A 17,958-nucleotide genomic window follows, 5' to 3' on the forward strand; every position below is an offset into this window, starting at 1 on the left:
AAAAACAATTGCATACGTAAGACTTTTCAAGGATTTCAGCGATTTAGTGTTCTAACTGTTCTAAGTTTGTCACTTTCTCTCGAAAACACGACTATAGAAACAATCATTGAAAATCCCTTTTTTTCTAGTTCCTTAATTGCCAAAATTTCCTTAATCACCCAATAATTCGATAAATACAAATAGAACCATCGCTTTTTTACTTTGTTATCAGGGTGAGTAAATTGTTAGAAAAAAAACACTAAACACAACAACGTTTCCCCTTTCACTCTGTTGTTTCGAGTGTCCATACTGTCCATAGGCAGCGGCAAAAGTTTACCATTAGGCGACCCATCTGCTCCATTGCTTCCTATCCCATAATAGAAAAAAAGAACATTATAAAATAATACTACTAGGTACATAAAAACGTATATAATAGACGTAACGTACCAAAACACCGTTGTATTGTAAACTGCCCCAAAAGAAAGTAGCAAAGAATCAATATCAATCACATTAGTTTTTCTTTACTCGTGTCATTTTCAAGAGCACCATTCCTCTCAACTTTCTCCTTGATCCTGAAAAGAAAAGAACGCTATTTTGTTAGGAAACAAAGTAGGAAACATGTAGGTTAGTAGTTTGTCCAGAACAGAAAACTCGCATTTTCCAAGAACTACCCTCGGGATTTAATTTACAACTCAATCAGAACACAGTAGAAAGCTTCTAGAAAATCCGTGAATGTTAAAAGTTCACGAACAAAGAAATCACTAAAATGAAGTTCATAAAATACCTATCCAATTGAGTTAGTAACTCTCAACCCTATTTTAGAATAGAAGTCTCTGAGAAAATATTACCTACGTTTAATATGGGTTTGACATGGGTAGGTATGTCAAAGTTGATACGCAAATAACTTAATATATCCTTAATGTAATGGTAGTAGGTACCCGTGTTAGGTACAAGATATTCAGATAAATCTGTATTGAACACTTACTTTGTGTTGAGGTATGGACTAGTGATATTAACTATAGGTGCCTCAGCCAGCAGCCAAACCACCAGACTCAGCATTAGCGACACGACCACCAATCCAAGGGCCTGTACCAGCTTAAAGTAACAACATAATTAAGATTAGTATCTCCATCACTAATATTTAGTATATTATATTTTTTCACGTATTGACAACGAGTGCGGAATAATGCATATTAATCTTATGGACATGTCAAATATTCATGCTATCGGCGGCCGTTGCAACTAATTTAACTCCAGAAGTACTTGTCATGCAATTCAATGTGCTTGAATTCTGGGGTTTATTGTTTTGGCATTATAAGGTTTTGTCAAATCTGATTCGATCTCTAAAAGTGCGACGATAGAAACTTGTGTAATCGAATTATCAAAAATATGTATGTAATTACATTTATCAATAGAAATAAAACCCTAAATCAGCCCTTTATCCTAATACTTACAGTTTCAAATATGTGATGTTTCATATTATCCCTCATCGAAGAGGTTTGGTACAGAAGCACGATGTGTATGACATACAAGCCGTATGAGAGCCTACTGAGCGGCGCGAACACTGACCAGCTAAGGAACGAATTGATGAGGGCTGCGAATTAAAAAAAAAACCGTAGATTTTGTTTATAACTAGGTGACTTTTAAACTTTGTCCATTATTTTTGTTACAAAAAGTTTTTTTTTACTGCAGGTTAGTGTAATTTTTGTTGCGTAGGGACAATTATATTTTTCTTAACTTTAAATCTTTAAAACAAATTGAATTTCTTTTTTTAAATAATAAACTCGTAGTTAGTTAGTTAACCTGTTAACCTTAGAAGTATTATTTGATTTCTTGACTCCACAGTCAAACTTATACCATAGTTTTGTGGAGCACTGTATATTTATGCTATAGTTACCTTTGATTGTAATAATTAAATAAATAAAAAATAACCTACCTACGCCTGTCTAATTAATATAATTATGAAAATAGGCTATTCAAAAAATATATTTTAGACAGACAAATTAGAAAAGAGCCTTAAGAGTAAGGTTTCCAACAAATATGTAAGGCGTAAACCGTCTTTAATTAATGTCGTACAATAAAATAATGTTGACTTGATAAAATTGTACTTAATTTACATAAATTGGACGTTATAGCAGTAAGAATGAGTAGTTTTACATAATGCAATATAATTATATAAAGTGAAAACTTACGAACTTGGCCATAAGTGCAAAAGACGACGATACCCAAGATGGCTACGGCGAAGAAATTCCTTTCGAAAGCCACGAAGATGATGGCCAACCACCCGTGGACTCCGTACACTAATAACACATAGCCCAACGCCAGAATGATGAAGATTAATGTCAAGGATACAAAAGTACCTAGGAATGACACCGTCTGAAATGATTAAAAAGTAAAAAATGTAAGTGTGTTTAGTAAAACGTCCCACTTTGTCGGTTACCATTAAGGCGAGATTTACTTGTATCTTATATGAATAAACTGACAAACGGCTTTATAACAATCGACAAAGTGGGACGTTTTCCCGTGCACACTCACAAATTTAGGTGAAAATCAGTCTACACTAACTTGTCTGAAATGTCACAGACCCTTTCTAAATTTGACCACCACATGCGCTTTTCTTACTTGTGTGCGTAGCCGAATGCACAAAACCCTCACGAAACGCTCACGATAATATCTCTTTCGTAGCTTTCTATCTCTATCGCTCTTACGTATTGGCGCGACAGAGTCAGACTACATTTCTGCGGCGTTTCTGTGGCGAAATTCCGTTCGGCGACAGAGCCAGCTTGCGTAACCGAATGCACAAACGCTCACGAAACGCTCACGAAACGATAGGATCGTAGACATCTATCTCTATCGCTCTTGCGTATTGGCGCGACAAAGCCAGACTACCTTTCGCGGTGTTTCGTTTTCGTTTCGCGTCGTAGAAATACCATTCGGCTACGGGGCCAAAGGGTGCTATGCACTTCGCACGAAGACAATTAATTTAAGGTTCGAGTTTTTCTATTTTTTTCTACTTGTAGCGTCATATGCAAACATCTTCTTCTCGTTAAAAAACTAATTTGAATACAAGCTTTCGACATGTAAGTAAAGCTTTATAAATACTTCCAAACAAAACTATCGCAAACATGATGGAAGGGCTGAGCAAGGTCCGACATGTTCTTTGTTCTCGTTGTTTGTTTCATATGTCTAAGTAAGAATTAATTAATTGGATTTAGTAAACAGTAATTACACAAACAAACATGGCATGTGTTGGTCATCTTGTTTTAATATTATGGTAACTTACTTTAGACCAGACTTTCCTATAATCCTTGGGCTTATAGATCGACATCAGGTAGCCGGCAGCCAGACCAATCGCGTACGGGCCCATCCTGCAGTGTGTTTTTATGTAGAAGTTTCTAAAGAAAGAGTTGGGACGTATATTAATTTCCGACCTGGAACATAATTTTTAGTTTTATAGTAAGAAAAGGTATGTAAATGGTTATTTAGGAGATGAAACGAATGTTGGTTAACTATATATATGCTTATTGTCATGTACTGTAATAAACTTTACTTTACTTTACTTTTATATAAGTAACTACAAGTTAAGGCATACAATTGAGAAGAGTAGATAATATTTTTTGATGAAAATCCGTCATGCCATTTAGCTAGGACGTTACCTAATATACCGAGATCATGACCAAAGCTAATGGAACTGAAACTTAGTGGAAACGTCGAATTAGGGTTGCGAGACGAAAATAATCCCGAAAAACCACTTTGCAAAAACAACAAAAGCTACTGCTTCGTCGCTCGGCAAGCAAAAAATTTATATAGTGTATGGAAAGTAACACCTAACTAGAAGTGTTTTACAAAATAACTAAGTTTGTTAATCATCATCAATTGTTGTCGAGAAAAAATAACTTTAATTTGATTTTATTTTGTTTTTCCCGACAAGTCCCAAAATTCCGATTTCGACATTGGGATCATTCGATCTCGAGTGGGAACCCTACGTTAGATAAAATGTGACAATGAAAACGAGACCCGTTGATGACATTAAATAAGGTAGAAAACATTGAGAAAAAAATCTTTTACCCCCATGGTAGTAAAAATAAAAAAAACTTACCCAAGATTGTATGATAGGACAGCTGGTAAATCATATACGTATATAACGATCATGGGCATTATAAAACTGAACACCAATAGTGCGGCGGCAACTGCTTTTCCGATACTCGAGTTTTTGCGATACACGTACAGAAGAACCAGTGCCATGACGTTCATGTGGAAGTCGCAGGGGATATACCAAGTGGCTGGGTGACACTAGAAATAGGTTTACAGAGAGTGAATAATGAATTATTTATAACCAACTAGCTTGTGCCCGCGTCTTCGCTCGCGTTAGAAAGAGACACAAAGTAGCCTATGTAACTCTGGAGATAGCTGAAGGGTATGGACCTTCAACTATCTCCACTTAAAAAATCACGTCAATTCGTCGCTCCTGCGTACGTTTGCAATCCAGCGAATTTAACTAAGGTTTATGCGGACATTGCAGGTATAAATCTAATCTTTAACGGGAAGCACAAGCATTAGTAGGTTCCAAGTGTTCCGACTTACATAAAACCTGAAGTTAAAATATTATTAATGAATACGTACCATTTCTAATGCGTTGTAATAATTTCCGATCATAAGTAATGCCGGCAACCAGTTCCTTTCGCAGATCCGTTGCTCGTAAATAGCTACCTTGGGATAGACAGGACCAGCATCAGTATGTTTTGAGACGAAGCCCAAGTAGAACACCGACACAGACATAAGCACCACGAGTCTGTAAAACAAAATAAATACGCAAGTCTCAGTAAGTCTGAGTATTAAATTTAAAAATATTCTAAGCGGGTTACTCACGTATTAGGGCATTTTCCGAAGTTGGGACCCCCCAATTAGCGTAAGTAGTTGTTAACAAAAATTAACTCACTGTCAGTTTTGTGACGATAATGTCGACGAAACGTCTAAGTCTCACGGGAGTTTTATAGTTAAAATTTCTGAGGATTATGTCTGGTCACTTCTCTAGACATTAGTGCAGAAACTCCAGAACAGGTATGATAGCAATTAACAAGAGTTGCCGTCTCTATGGTCATGAATCTCTCTACGCAATCACGGGTATCTATATTTGCTAATTATCACAGGTGTTTCTGCTTGATACAACATTAGTTTAGTATGTGCATCGTTACTTAATACAGGAGAATTTCCTATACATCTCAGAGCTGAACTAGTCATGCGTATGTTCTTACGATTCATAAACGTATTGTATTTAATATATTATGTATTTGAAAAATAAACTCATCTTTATCTTAATATCATACGCGTTTTGTTTTCTGCATCTGTGGGTTACTGGTCCCTGATATTAGGTTGATCTCAGTACTAAAATACGTACAAACTGTAGTATTTCTCACCTTATATATCGCTTGAGAATATTCTTTATTAAACTGTGTGGTTTCGTTAAATCCAACGTGGCAAGGCCTTTACCCGCCAGAAGAGCAGACAATGTGAAGAATGTGTCCACTAAGACTTCAAAATGACATGCTAGTAGCGCCAATGCTAGTTTATCCGCTCCCATCTAGAAATATTTATCAGAATCAATGTAGGATATATTACAATACTTATTAATGTGTAACGAGCAACAAGAGAGCAACGAGAGAGATTAAAGTCTACTTGATGTCTCGCACTAGGTACATTTATTTATTTATGTATATATGTGTATTTTATTCATATATATGTATTATACTAATATATATGTAGGTTTACTTATTTTATTCGTGTATGTTTATTTTATAATAGTAGGTATCGACTTGTATTTAATCGTTAAAATCTCATACTGGCTTTATAATCTTGTGCACCAAACTAACTATCTCTGTTTTGCCCAATGGTTGACTGGTAGAGAATGCCTTAAGGCGTTAAGTCCGCCATTTGTTCTTTTTATTGATAATTTGTGCAATAAAGTTTAAATAAATAAATAAATAAATAAGAGTCTGCATTAAAGCTTAAGTCAAGGAGTACTTATACTGGTATACAATATTCTGACGTGTTGAATAAAAGAAAGCTATGCAATCAATTTTAAGAAATAATCGACCATTAAGAATATATTATTTAATAAAGTATAGTATTACCCGCTCGAAGTCTAAGCCATTGCTAACAGAAGTCCCATGTCGAATGGCCAAGCAGTGAGCGCTGGCGACAATGATCGCCGTCAAGAAGCGGATGCCGTGCAAGCATGGCAATTCATCCTCGTCTGATTTGAACACTGTATTCCAATTGCGCCGAAGACAGAACGATTTTGCAACCTGATTGACTAAAAAAAAAAACAAAATAGGAATATACATAATATAGCTAAGCATTCTTAAATAATTAATCCTAAAGGTAATCATTACGTACCAAAGGAATTAGAACTAGCAGTGACTGGATACTCCTTAACATAGTATGTTGAAATTACAGCTATAAATAGCAGAACTGCAAAAGTGCACCTGGAAGAAATAGTAACTATACCTAAAAAAGTTCATGTAAGCTACTTTGTAAAGTAACGTTCATAAACCTTACAGACTAAGGGCGGGTTGCATCACACCGTCTGTCACCGTTAAAGCATTCGTAAAATTTTATTGCATGGGAAGTTCCATAGACGTCTGCTGCGTAACGATGATGTGTCTGTCAAATGTGGTTAATGTAACTGGCATTAAATCTACCTACAAGTAATTTTAAAAGAAATAGAAATATTTTCAAAATTAGCAATTAGTCGAGTTGCACATTTAAGTAGATGCAATTGCTTCTTTAATTGATTTTTGGCAGATTAACAAAATTTGTGTCCAAAATCCAAATTATAATGCCACTAGACTAATTGTAGTGTGGCTTTATCTGTTAGTTCAAGACAATCTTACAGAAATGCGTAGTATTCCGTAGAATATTCCCATGGGGCCGCTGCTTCCTCGCAATGATGGACAGAGACAACTGCGTCTCTGGCCGCGCGCAGGTAGCCCGTGCCCAAGAGCGCCTTCACAAATTTCTCGACCGACTTTCTTGGACACCCTGCGGGTAGGCAGACTCCGTGTGCTATGTACGAAAAACTGCGACCATAGTGTGTTATAGTCTAAAATAAAAAATCAAATTAGGCTCGGCATCTTATCTATTTTGTTTGTGAGAATAAAGAACTTTTCATATCATTTTAACTTACATTGACATAGTAATCCTCAGCCCTAACATAAGGATCGAGTCCTTTATCCATTTTCTTGACGCCATCTTTATTCATTTCTATTTCCGCTAAACAGTATTGAGTGCGTAACTCAGGGTGTGTCGCGATCCAGGGCGGACGCAAGCACTGGTCGTAGTTGCCCAGCTGGTAGCGGGCGCCGAAGAAGATACCGGTTGGCGACTGATCGATAGAATTCCATACTGTAACAACCGATGGTCATCAACACCTAAAACATCGCCCGTCTTTCGATTTGGAAAATTTAATTAAAATAATAGACCTAAGTACCCGTCACACTGACTAAATATTTGAAAAGAAGTTCTTAGGCAAAAAATATTTCAATATTAAGTATACTACAAAAAGTAAGTACATAAAATCGAAGTATTTTTAGGGTTCCGTACCAAAAAGGTACAAAAGGAACCCTTATGGCGCCGCTCTGTCCGTCTGTCCGTCTGTCACATTGCTAAATATCTCGAGAACTACCTTATCGACTTAAAATTTGGAATAGTTATGAACATTGTTAACCCCTACCAATTGAAGGTATAATCTTTTTAAATTTATTAATATTAATTATAGAAAATAGCAAACATGAAAGGGGGGCAAACTGTAAATGTTAAGTTACTAGGTCAAGTGGGGTATCGTTAGAAAGAGCTCAAATTGTAAATATCAAAATCAAAACTATTTTTGTTGTGAAAAAAAAAGAATTTGAAGGAAAATGTAAAAAAAAAACCCACCCCTTACGAAAAATGATGAAAATTATACGAGCTAAGCACTCTTTTTGTGCTAAATATTACAGGAAAAATAAAACCATATCTGTATTTTGGAAACTTTTTTTTAATTAACAAAAAACTTTTCAGATTTTACTTTCAATTTACCCAGCCTTGCGGATATATGTTTTTTGACTAGTTCCTCCTCCGAAACTTAATCAGTCGCGTCTAAATTTGGAGCTCTAAAGGATAAAGACATTCTGGAGTGTTTATTTTTTTTGGCTAATTAAGTAATATCAGATTTAAATATAACGCCACTCTTTGCTTCATAGTTTCTTAGGCCGTTTTTGACCTGGGATGAAGGGCTACTACCTTAAAAATAAAATTATAAAAAAAACATACTTGTTCGACACGGACATTGTTAATGTGTTCTCCAAACAATTAAAAGTCATTTTTTTTAATGGGATAGGAGGCAAACGAGCAGACAGGTCGCCTGATGGTAAGCGATCACCGCCGCCCATGGACACCCGAAACACCAGAGGTGTTGGAGGTGCGTTGCCGGCCTTTAAGATGGGTGTATTATAAGTGTAGTACGGAAATTCGGAAAAATTTTGCATTTAAAACTTCCTGCCCCGCACAGCTAAACTGTGGAATGAATTGTCGCCTGCGGTATTTCCAGACCGATACGACCTTCAAATTTTCAAGAAAAGAGTACGCTCTTTTCCTGAAGATTTGAAGTTCCGTACTACACTTATAATACATAGTCAAGATTGCTCACCTAGGTCATTTCCATGATGTACGCACGACGAAATAGGTAACATTTGTACATATTTACTTACCCCATGTGGCCCATAACGTAGAGTTCTTAACGTTTTCCAGAATGTTAAATATTTTGTCACGGCAGGCCTCCTCGTCAGCATCCCACTCATTCTTAGACAGGGTGTCAAATATGTGGTCAAGATTAGGGATTCCTGATATTGGTTCATCAGCAAGACTGTGGGCTGAAAAAAAGATACAGTTTTATACCTGACTGAAACTGATACCACTTTTTTTGGTACAAATTAGTAGATTTTTTTCACTCGAACTTTGAAAATCGAAAATATTATGAGGGAAAATAAGTATATCAATGTCATTTGAAAAAAAAATGAAAACTACGGCTGTTAAGGTCACTTGCACCACCGAAAATGGAGGGTTAACGTGGGTTAATGGTGGCATTATATATGCATGGAATTTGACAGTTGACAGCCCACTAACCTCGAGTGGTGCAAGTGGCTCTTAGTAGGTAATTTATTAATATTATAAAGTTATTTTAGTTATCTTTTATGTGTATCAGTTCGTTTTTTTTATCTTCATCATGTATAATTTTTCTTTTTTTCTCACATCTTACTAATCATAGTACTTAGCTTTGTACTTTGTATAATTTATTGAAATGAATTTCCATGGAGTAGGTACCTTGTCTGTTATTATTTTTTTTTTATGAATACTTTAGCTGATTAATTGTATCTCGTTTTTTTAATGCATGTTAATTATAAGATGTAATGTTTTGAAAAGAAGTGGCCCGCCGAGTTTCTTGCCGGTCCCATAGTGGATACCCCCCTCCAACTGAGGGCTTCTCGAAGCTGAGGCGTAGGGTTAGAGCCGGCGTAGTTTTATTTGACGTTCATAAGCGCATTGTAATATGCCTACTTGGAAAATAAATATTTCATTTCATTTCATTTCATATTTCATTTCATTTCATTTCATATTTCATTTCATTTCATAATATATTTTGAGAATCAATATTGTAGAGAATTGAAAGGAGTCGAGTATTTTTTCCTAGACATCTTTATTGTACCTTTCATAGTTTTCGTGAAAATTATAAAACACTAAAAATGGGGAGATAATAGTAGGGAGAAGAGGAGAAACTGCTTAACGTGTTTCTACTTACTACTAACTACGTATATGCATGCCATATTTCGTGCTTTCTGCCACTCCGTACCATACCTTCATAATAATTCGGTTTACCAAGCGGCACTACTTGACCACAAATTGATGAAAATTGGCGTCTACAAATTTTTGAAAAATACTTTTAATGTCCCATGAAGTATTAAATAAATAAATATGACTTACCTAAAATTAAAAACAACAGTATACTTTTAATCAACATTTTAAACGTATTTTCACTTTTATAAAGGTGAGGTTTGGTTTGATTTTTCAGAGAATTTCTTTATACTACAACGGTGCATCGCTTCGGCGTTAGCCGACGACTTATCCTGTGACAATAAATCAGTGTAATAAAAGTCTTGACTCTTGCGAATCGCATGCAAGGAAACAGGTAATTACGTGAATCGACGTTTAAATGATTATCTTATTTATTTATTAATATTATCGACGGCCGTTGGAACTAATTTGATCCCATAAGATTTAACATAGAATAAAGATATGCCTACAAAGTTAGGGTTGCGCCAGACAAACGAAGTACTTAGCGAATAGAGTTTTCATGTGTTTCTCCAGAAACTTTCTGCCTCACACAGCTAAACCGTGGAATGAATTGTCGCCTGCGGTTGTCTGCTGTCGGCTTTTGTTATTGTGACCGACTTGACCATCAAACCTGCAAGAAAAGGGTGTACTCCTTCAAAATGACGGCAACACGGATACAAGCTTTCCACTGGTGTTTCAATAGACACCCGATGCGGGCGGCGGTGACTTACTCCACCTGTCTGCTCGTGTGGCTTCTATCTTATGAAAGTTTCATTTCCATTCCTTTGTAACGCAAGTCCGATTCGCCCTTGACCGGTTTTTTAGATCACAATACGTGTAATACAAATATCGGCAATTCTAGCAAACTGATTTTTATTCATATTCATATAGGTACCTATTCGGTTGAAAAAAATCACGAACATAAAGTAGGTCTTGTAATATGTAGTACAAACAGTTGGAAAACTGTTTCACTCTATTCTCAAGCAATTGTAAGAGCAACATGCAGGAATAACTTTTCAATGGAAAATAATTTAATTGTTGTTTTTTATCGGCAAGTTTATGATGAGGAAATTTATTAATCATTTGTGGGCAATTAGAGACTGAGGATAAATATACATTCACATCTCGCTAAATAACAATGTGCTAAACTTCTCGTACCTCCACATACAAAAACAATGAAAAAAACTTAACCTTTTGACATGTACTTACCAATTATTTGAAAAATGGTACTTAAAATCCTCATTTACTCAAAATAATTTACTTATTACATTTATTACAATGTTCAGCACAGGATTAACGCAGGATGGATGAAATGGCGACAGGTTACAGGCACAACGTGCGATCCCCGAATGCCTCTTAGGCTGAAGGGGAAAATTTATAAATCAGTTATCTGACCTGTCGTCGTGTATGGAAGTGAGTGCTAGGCCACCAAGACGTATGATGAGAGAAGACTGCATGTGAAGATGAAAGATGGATGGATTGTGTGAACAATGATATGAGAATGAAAGGTATTAGTATGGAAATGACGGCTGATAGAGAGGAATGGAGGAAGATGATCTGCTGGACCGACTCCAAATAATGGGAAAAGGGCAAGGGAATGATGATGACATTTATTGCAATGCATGGTCAGATTTCTTCGTGTCTACACTACATTAAAATAGACATAACCAAAACCTACACATAGGTATACATGTATAGACTGTTAAGCATGTCACACACTAAACAAAACCTGTTATTATTTTGTCTGCGTTAATAATGCGAAAAAACAATCCGCACCTAAAAAGAAGCCTATTAAGTTGAAAAGATTGAAAGATTTACTTAGAGGGAACCTATTTGCGAAGAGTCTATATTAGTGAGTATGCGACACTTTCAGGTAATTCTATTTATGTGCGCAGATAAAAATATAATCGTATCTGCGAAGTGTGCTAGTCTTGCATCCGGTTCCATACTTTAATTTCCATAGACATGAAATTCAAGGACAAAATGAGATGCTTGCAAAATAGGTATGACGCACCCGCACCCCACACCAAATTCACCTAAATAATATTTTGTTTACCTAATAATTCAAAGAGTAAAAAAGTCCTGGATTAGTAAGTACCTAAACAATTTAAGTAATAAAATCAATTTTTTTTCCTTTACAACCAACAGTTTCAATAGGGTTTCCTTTCATTACAACACTTTATCATCGGCTGGGTTAGACTATTGATACAATGGATGAACAATGGATCCGCTTTTTCCTACTGCATAAAATATGGTGCAATTATACAATTATCATTTCAATCATTTGTTAGGAAAACCTTTTCTCACGTAATTTATTTTCTCGGATGTATTTACTTAGCCATGTCATGCGTCATTACTGTCATTATTTAACCCATTGCCTCGTGCTATAATAGTGTATTCTACATCTACTACTACTCCGGCTCGCTAAGCTGTAGACCTCGCGAGCATAGTTAATACAAAAAACCGGCCAAGAGCGTGTCGGGCCACGCTCAGTGTAGGGTTCCGTAGTTTTTCGTATTTTTCTCAAAAACTACTGAACCTATCAAGTTCAAAACAATTTTCCTAGAAAGTCTTTATAAAGTTCTACTTTTGTGATTTTTTTCATATTTTTTAAACATATGGTTCAAAAGTTAGAGGGGGGGGGACGCACTTTTTTTTCCTTTAGGAGCGATTATTTCCGAAAATATTAATATTATCAAAAAACGATCTTAAAAAACCCTTATTAATTTTTAAATACCTATCCAACAATATATCACATGTTGGGGTTGGAATGAAAAAAAATATCAGCCCCCACTTTACATGTAGGGGGGGTACCCTAATAAAACATTTTTTTCCATTTTTTATTTTTGCACTTTGTTGGCGTGATTGATATACATATTGGTACCAAATTTCAGCTTTCTAGTGCTAACGGTTACTGAGATTATCCGCGGACGGACGGACGGACGGACGGACGGACGGACGGACGGACGGACGGACGGACGGACGGACGGACGGACGGACAGACAGACATGGCGAAACTATAAGGGTTCCTAGTTGACTACGGAACCCTAAAAAAACATACAGACGAATTGAGAACCGTCCTTCCTTGAGAGATTTGAGGCGGCGGTTAACAAAAAAAACTAATCGTAAAATGTATTACATAAATTACTTATCTATGCGGAACATTCGCTTTATTGATTTTGAAATATTTACGCATCAAAGAAAGAAAGAGAAATAGATATTTTTACAAGCGGGCAAAGTTGTTAACCGCACGTTTATAATAACAACATGCATTTAAGTTCAGAATAAGTAGTGACATTTTATTTGTTAGGAGATTTGTTGAGTTTTCAAGTCAAATTCTGTCAAGCTCGATTTCTTATATGTAATCGGATATCGGATTCATGAGGAATGGAATTGAGGAAACTCCTCAAACCTTAACGGTATTACGTATATTCATTAAATTTGTGTTTCCGTCAAATATATTATATTAATAGCCTACATGGTGTCCCACTGCTGGGCAAAGGCCTCCCCCATGGATCTCCATCCGTCACGGTCTTGAGCAATCTCCGGCCAGTCGCTAAGATATGCGTCCAGGTCATCCCGCCATCTCCGCCTAGGTATGCCAGATCCTCGCCCGTCTGCCAAGCTGAAATGGGACTGGGCCGGCAGAGGTGGGCAAAAATTGCCACGGTCTGGGTGCCGTTTCCATCAAATAATCAAAGATTTATATTAAACTAGCTTTTACCCGCGGCTTCGCCCGCGTAATAAAAGTATTCATTAAGATTTTCATTTGGATCCTTAGGTTTCTCTGGTATATTTATCTGCGATTATTTCGATTGCACATAATACTTTTGCTTGCAATGGTTATAGAAATATTACACATCGACCACAGCGTAGGTAATTCTATATACGCTGGGGAAACCTTTATAAACATCCCACATAGCCCGTATTTCGACACTATATGATCGGTGGGTAAAAAGTACTTTTTTCTATTATCCCTTACAATTTTTTACATTTTGCTTATACTTATCGCAAACGTAATCTTCAAGCAAGCAAACAACGATCGTCTTAGAGCACTTTGATTGTAAGAGACCGCCGACCGATTATCCGTATCCCTCTAACGATACCCATATTATCCGTATCCGTATCCGTATCCCTATCTCTATCCCTATCGCTATCGCTATCGCTAACGCTATGGCTATCGCTATCCCTATCGCTATCCCTATCGCTATCCCTATCCCTTATCAAGATAACACTAAGTTCTCGCGCTTTGTACACATATTTAAAGTGACATACAGGTCGAAAGCGATTAATTAACATTATTTTTACCTTTTTCCCAACGTTTCGGCCAGGTTGCACTGGCCGTGGTCGCGGAAGACTGACGTCCCAGCAAAATGTCACCGGAGATGTAAACAACACAAAACTACCCGATATTAATTTATATAAATGTTCGGGGTAGACAAATAAATATAATCTACCCGCATGTAATTATTTACGACATCACATTAGAAACCTCAAAAATAACAGTACTTCTCCACTATTTAATGGATGTTATTATACATATAAACCTTCCTCTTGAATCACTCTATCTATTAAAAAAAAAAACGCATCAAAATCCGTTGCGTAGTTTCAAAGATTTAAGCATACAAAGGGACATAGGGACAGAAAAAGCGACTTTGTTTTATACTATGTAGTGACATCGCTATCCCTATCGCTATCCCTATCATTCATTCATTCATTCATTAATTTATTCCTTTATCAAACATAGTTTTACATGTCAACAAAATTACATATAAATACAATTATTCTTCTTTGTTATTTTTTGTTATTAAGTGTCTACAGTCGGCACTTATAAGTTACATAGTTAATGCAAACATGCTGTCGAAGATACATTTCAATTTTATAATTCAAAATGGTTGGTATAGTGAACCAGTTCAAGAGTGCACGTCGTTGAAAAATTCGTCAACAGTGTAATACGCTTCAAGCATAAGTTTATTTTTAAGTTTATTTACGAATTTACGATTATCGCTATCCCTATCCCTTATCAAGATAACACTAAGTTCTCGCGCTTTGTACACATATTTAAAGTCACATACAGGTCGAATGCGATTAATTAACATTATTTTTACCTTTTTCCCAACGTTTTGGCCAGGTTGCACTGGCCGTGGTCGCGGAAGACTGACGTCCCAGCAAAATGTCACCGGAGATGTAAACAACACAAAACTACCCGATATTAATTTATATAAATGTTCGGGGTAGACAAATAAATATAATCTACCCGCATGTAATTATTTACGATATCACATTAGAAACCTCAAAAATAACAGTACTTCTCCACTATTTAATGGATGTTATTATACATATAAACCTTCCTCTTGAATCACTCTATCTATTAAAAAAAACCGCATCAAAATCCGTTGCGTAGTTTCAAAGATTTAAGCATACAAAGGGACATAGGGACATAGGGACAGAAAAAGTGACTTTGTTTTATACTATGTAGTGAAGCAGTTTCAAAAACTACCTACACATTTCTACATAATCTAACATTCGCAAGTAGGTACCTTTCACCATAACTCCAAAAGCGGCGGTTTTTTTTTTTAATATTTAAAAGACACCTTAGTAGGCAGTAATTACGGATACTTTCAACTAACAATTTTGATGCAAGTTATGGCCATTTCTCAAAATTTTGGCACCGACAGGTGAAAGATTTGCTTTTTTTTAAATGTCGCATTTAAAAAAAAAATTGTAGGGATCGTTTGAATGCGTCTCAAACATTTCAAAAATGTCAAAGGCACCGATATTAATTAATTATTTTAGAAGTTATGATCGATTAAAATTCAGGTGAACGACATCATGATCAGGTGAAGGATAAATATACACAGGTTATCGACAACAGCAGCAGGTTAACGACAAATTAGTACAAATTTGTATGACACATTTGACAAGTTAGCGACAAGCGTCGCTAACCTGCGTCCGTAGTCGATCACCTGTAGTTTGGTGGTCATTCACCTGATATGGACATCATTCACCTGCCCATCAGCAGTTTTTAACCGCCGCCCAAATCTCAAGGAAGGGGGTCATTAATATTTTATACCCGACCTTTAAATAAAATTATAATATATAATAGCTACTCTGACTGAAGTATAATGAAGTGACTTCACTTCAAGCAATCACTTGCTTACTGACACGGTATTTAGACTATAATTAAGATTTCATTTTTTAAAGGGGGCAAAAAACAAATGAAAAAATTAAAATATGTAAATAAATCACAGAAGAGTTACTTTTAATTATAAAAATATAAGGATATTTACTCATTATTATTATTTATACTCATTCATATTCTAGATTATGTTTTAATACTCATTTGGGATTAGTTGTCAAAGCGGACCCCAGGCTCCCATGAGCCGTGGCAAATGCCGGGATAACGCAAGGAGAATGATGATGATGACTCATTATCATTACTTATTGATCCGATTGATCGCCCCTCGTAATGGTTCATCTGGCTTATGACAAGTGATCGACGTGTCGGTTTCCTGTCACTGAGTCGTTCACCTGGCTTTATCGCACAGGTGAAGGACACACACCACAAAAAAGCAACAATCCTTTGAGAAATGCAGCCTAAACCGATATAACAGTAATACTTTTCTCATTTAACGCACAAAACAAATATTGAAGGTGTAAAAAAGTATTATTACGACTGGTAAATTTATCATTATTGTCATCACCCTGTCCCAAAATGTCGTTCACTTGCCTATTTTAGCCAGGTGAACGATGCACAGGTGACCGACAAAATGCCAGTTATTTCGCCAAAACTCAAAAAGTATTTGCCGAACGAACTAAATATTTAGGTGCCTAAAAATAAGCAACAAAATACGAAACATATGTTACAGTTAATGCATTATCTCAAACAATAACCAGTTTATGATTGACAGAATAACGGCTACTTACCCGTTACAAACTCCCGTTCGAGGTAATTAAAAAATTCTATTTTCTAATCAAGGCGTAGTGAGCACTTGCCGTTGCTTGCAGGTGATGGCCGATACTGGCGGCTTCGATTCATGCGGGGTGGGGCGGCAGAGGTGGAGTAGGGATCGCACAGTGCTTGCGAGTTTGTCTCGACAGGTCAACGACAAAAACGGCCGTGGACAAACTTTAAAGCCAAATAACTTGGAACATAAGTGTAATATTATTATCAGATACTCTAGTTTTAAAAGTTAAGGATATATGCAAATAAAATACAGCAATAAAGGTAAGTAAACTTAATAATTTGTGTACTTTTAACAACTCGAAACATGAGTACTCCGCGTTGGGACACGGAAGGTGAACGACAAAACTTAGTTACAATTACTATTTATTTCATTAATATAAAATAAATCGATTTCAAAGCATCAGGCCTCTATGTAAAAACTGTCTTTTAATATATATTGATAATTTATTTATGAAGATATTGTATACTAAAAAAAAAGTTCTAACATAAGGTAACGGCGGCTATCAACGCGGGTATCGAAATCGACGTCCATTACCGCCGCATTTGCAAATTGGCATTTTATAGGCAAACCGACCAATTTCTTAAAAAAAGTTACTCACACAAAGGAAGCCTATTTAGTTGACTAACGCACATATAGGCGATAGAGAGTGTGAATGAAAGAAGACGCTCGCTATTTGACAGTTTTTGCCACGGGGCCGCGAGAAGAGGTTGTGTCATACTGACGTGTGACGCTAAACCTAAGTGAACTCCAATCTCATTTAGTAGTTTACGTAATAATTATGGCAAACAGGTGAAAGTTATGCATTTCAAATTATTGTTCATAGTTTTCTACATGACTTCTGAGTACTTTTTACGTATTGTTTAGCCTGGAAATGAGTTTAAAGTGGAAATTAAAAGACAGCGGTGATAGGCGCCATTTCGTGAGTAGATTCTATTACTGTGGTATACCACAGTAATAGTTAAAGTAGTGATATTAAAATCATTTTTACAAATCATTTTTTTTTTTTTAAATTAAAATCATTTTTATTAATTAGACCATTTTATAATTTGAATGAATATTTTCAGAACATGACATTTTGATTTCATTAGTATTATTTTAGGTATTAAGTTAGTATAAGATTTTGCATGCCATATTGTGGTAGACC

The 17,958-nt window shown here is 36.0% G+C and overlaps 1 protein-coding gene across 1 annotated transcript; it reads right to left on the reverse strand.

The window, feature by feature from the left end:
* Positions 1 to 378: 378 nt before the first annotated feature.
* LOC125242255 (nose resistant to fluoxetine protein 6-like) lies at positions 379 to 10,076 on the reverse strand. Its single transcript, XM_048150999.1, has 14 exons — positions 9,997 to 10,076; positions 8,727 to 8,888; positions 7,166 to 7,383; positions 6,873 to 7,081; positions 6,376 to 6,464; positions 6,111 to 6,292; positions 5,397 to 5,560; positions 4,603 to 4,771; positions 4,079 to 4,272; positions 3,263 to 3,410; positions 2,172 to 2,355; positions 1,434 to 1,573; positions 965 to 1,074; positions 379 to 551 (listed from the first exon to the last, which is right to left on the reverse strand). The coding sequence occupies exons 1-14, from the start codon at positions 10,031 to 10,033 to the stop codon at positions 485 to 487; spliced, it is 2,073 nt and encodes a 690-aa protein (XP_048006956.1). The 5' UTR covers positions 10,034 to 10,076; the 3' UTR covers positions 379 to 484.
* Positions 10,077 to 17,958: the final 7,882 nt, after the last annotated feature.

The sequence above is a fragment of the Leguminivora glycinivorella genome, chromosome 2, assembly GCF_023078275.1.
Source record: "Leguminivora glycinivorella isolate SPB_JAAS2020 chromosome 2, LegGlyc_1.1, whole genome shotgun sequence".
Taxonomy (NCBI): domain Eukaryota; kingdom Metazoa; phylum Arthropoda; class Insecta; order Lepidoptera; family Tortricidae; genus Leguminivora; species Leguminivora glycinivorella.

Bases quoted from the DNA above. Each gene is read 5' to 3' on its own strand.
- LOC125242255 (XM_048150999.1), bottom strand. From the start codon at position 10,033: ATGTTGATTAAAAGTATACTGTTGTTTTTAATTTTAG. The intron at 3,411-4,078 runs GTAAGTTTTTTT...ATTATGTTCCAG, and splicing joins GTCCTATCATACAATCTTGG to GTCGGAAATTAATATACGTC. The intron at 2,356-3,262 runs GTAAGTTACCAT...TAATCATTTCAG, and splicing joins ATAGGAAAGTCTGGTCTAAA to ACGGTGTCATTCCTAGGTAC.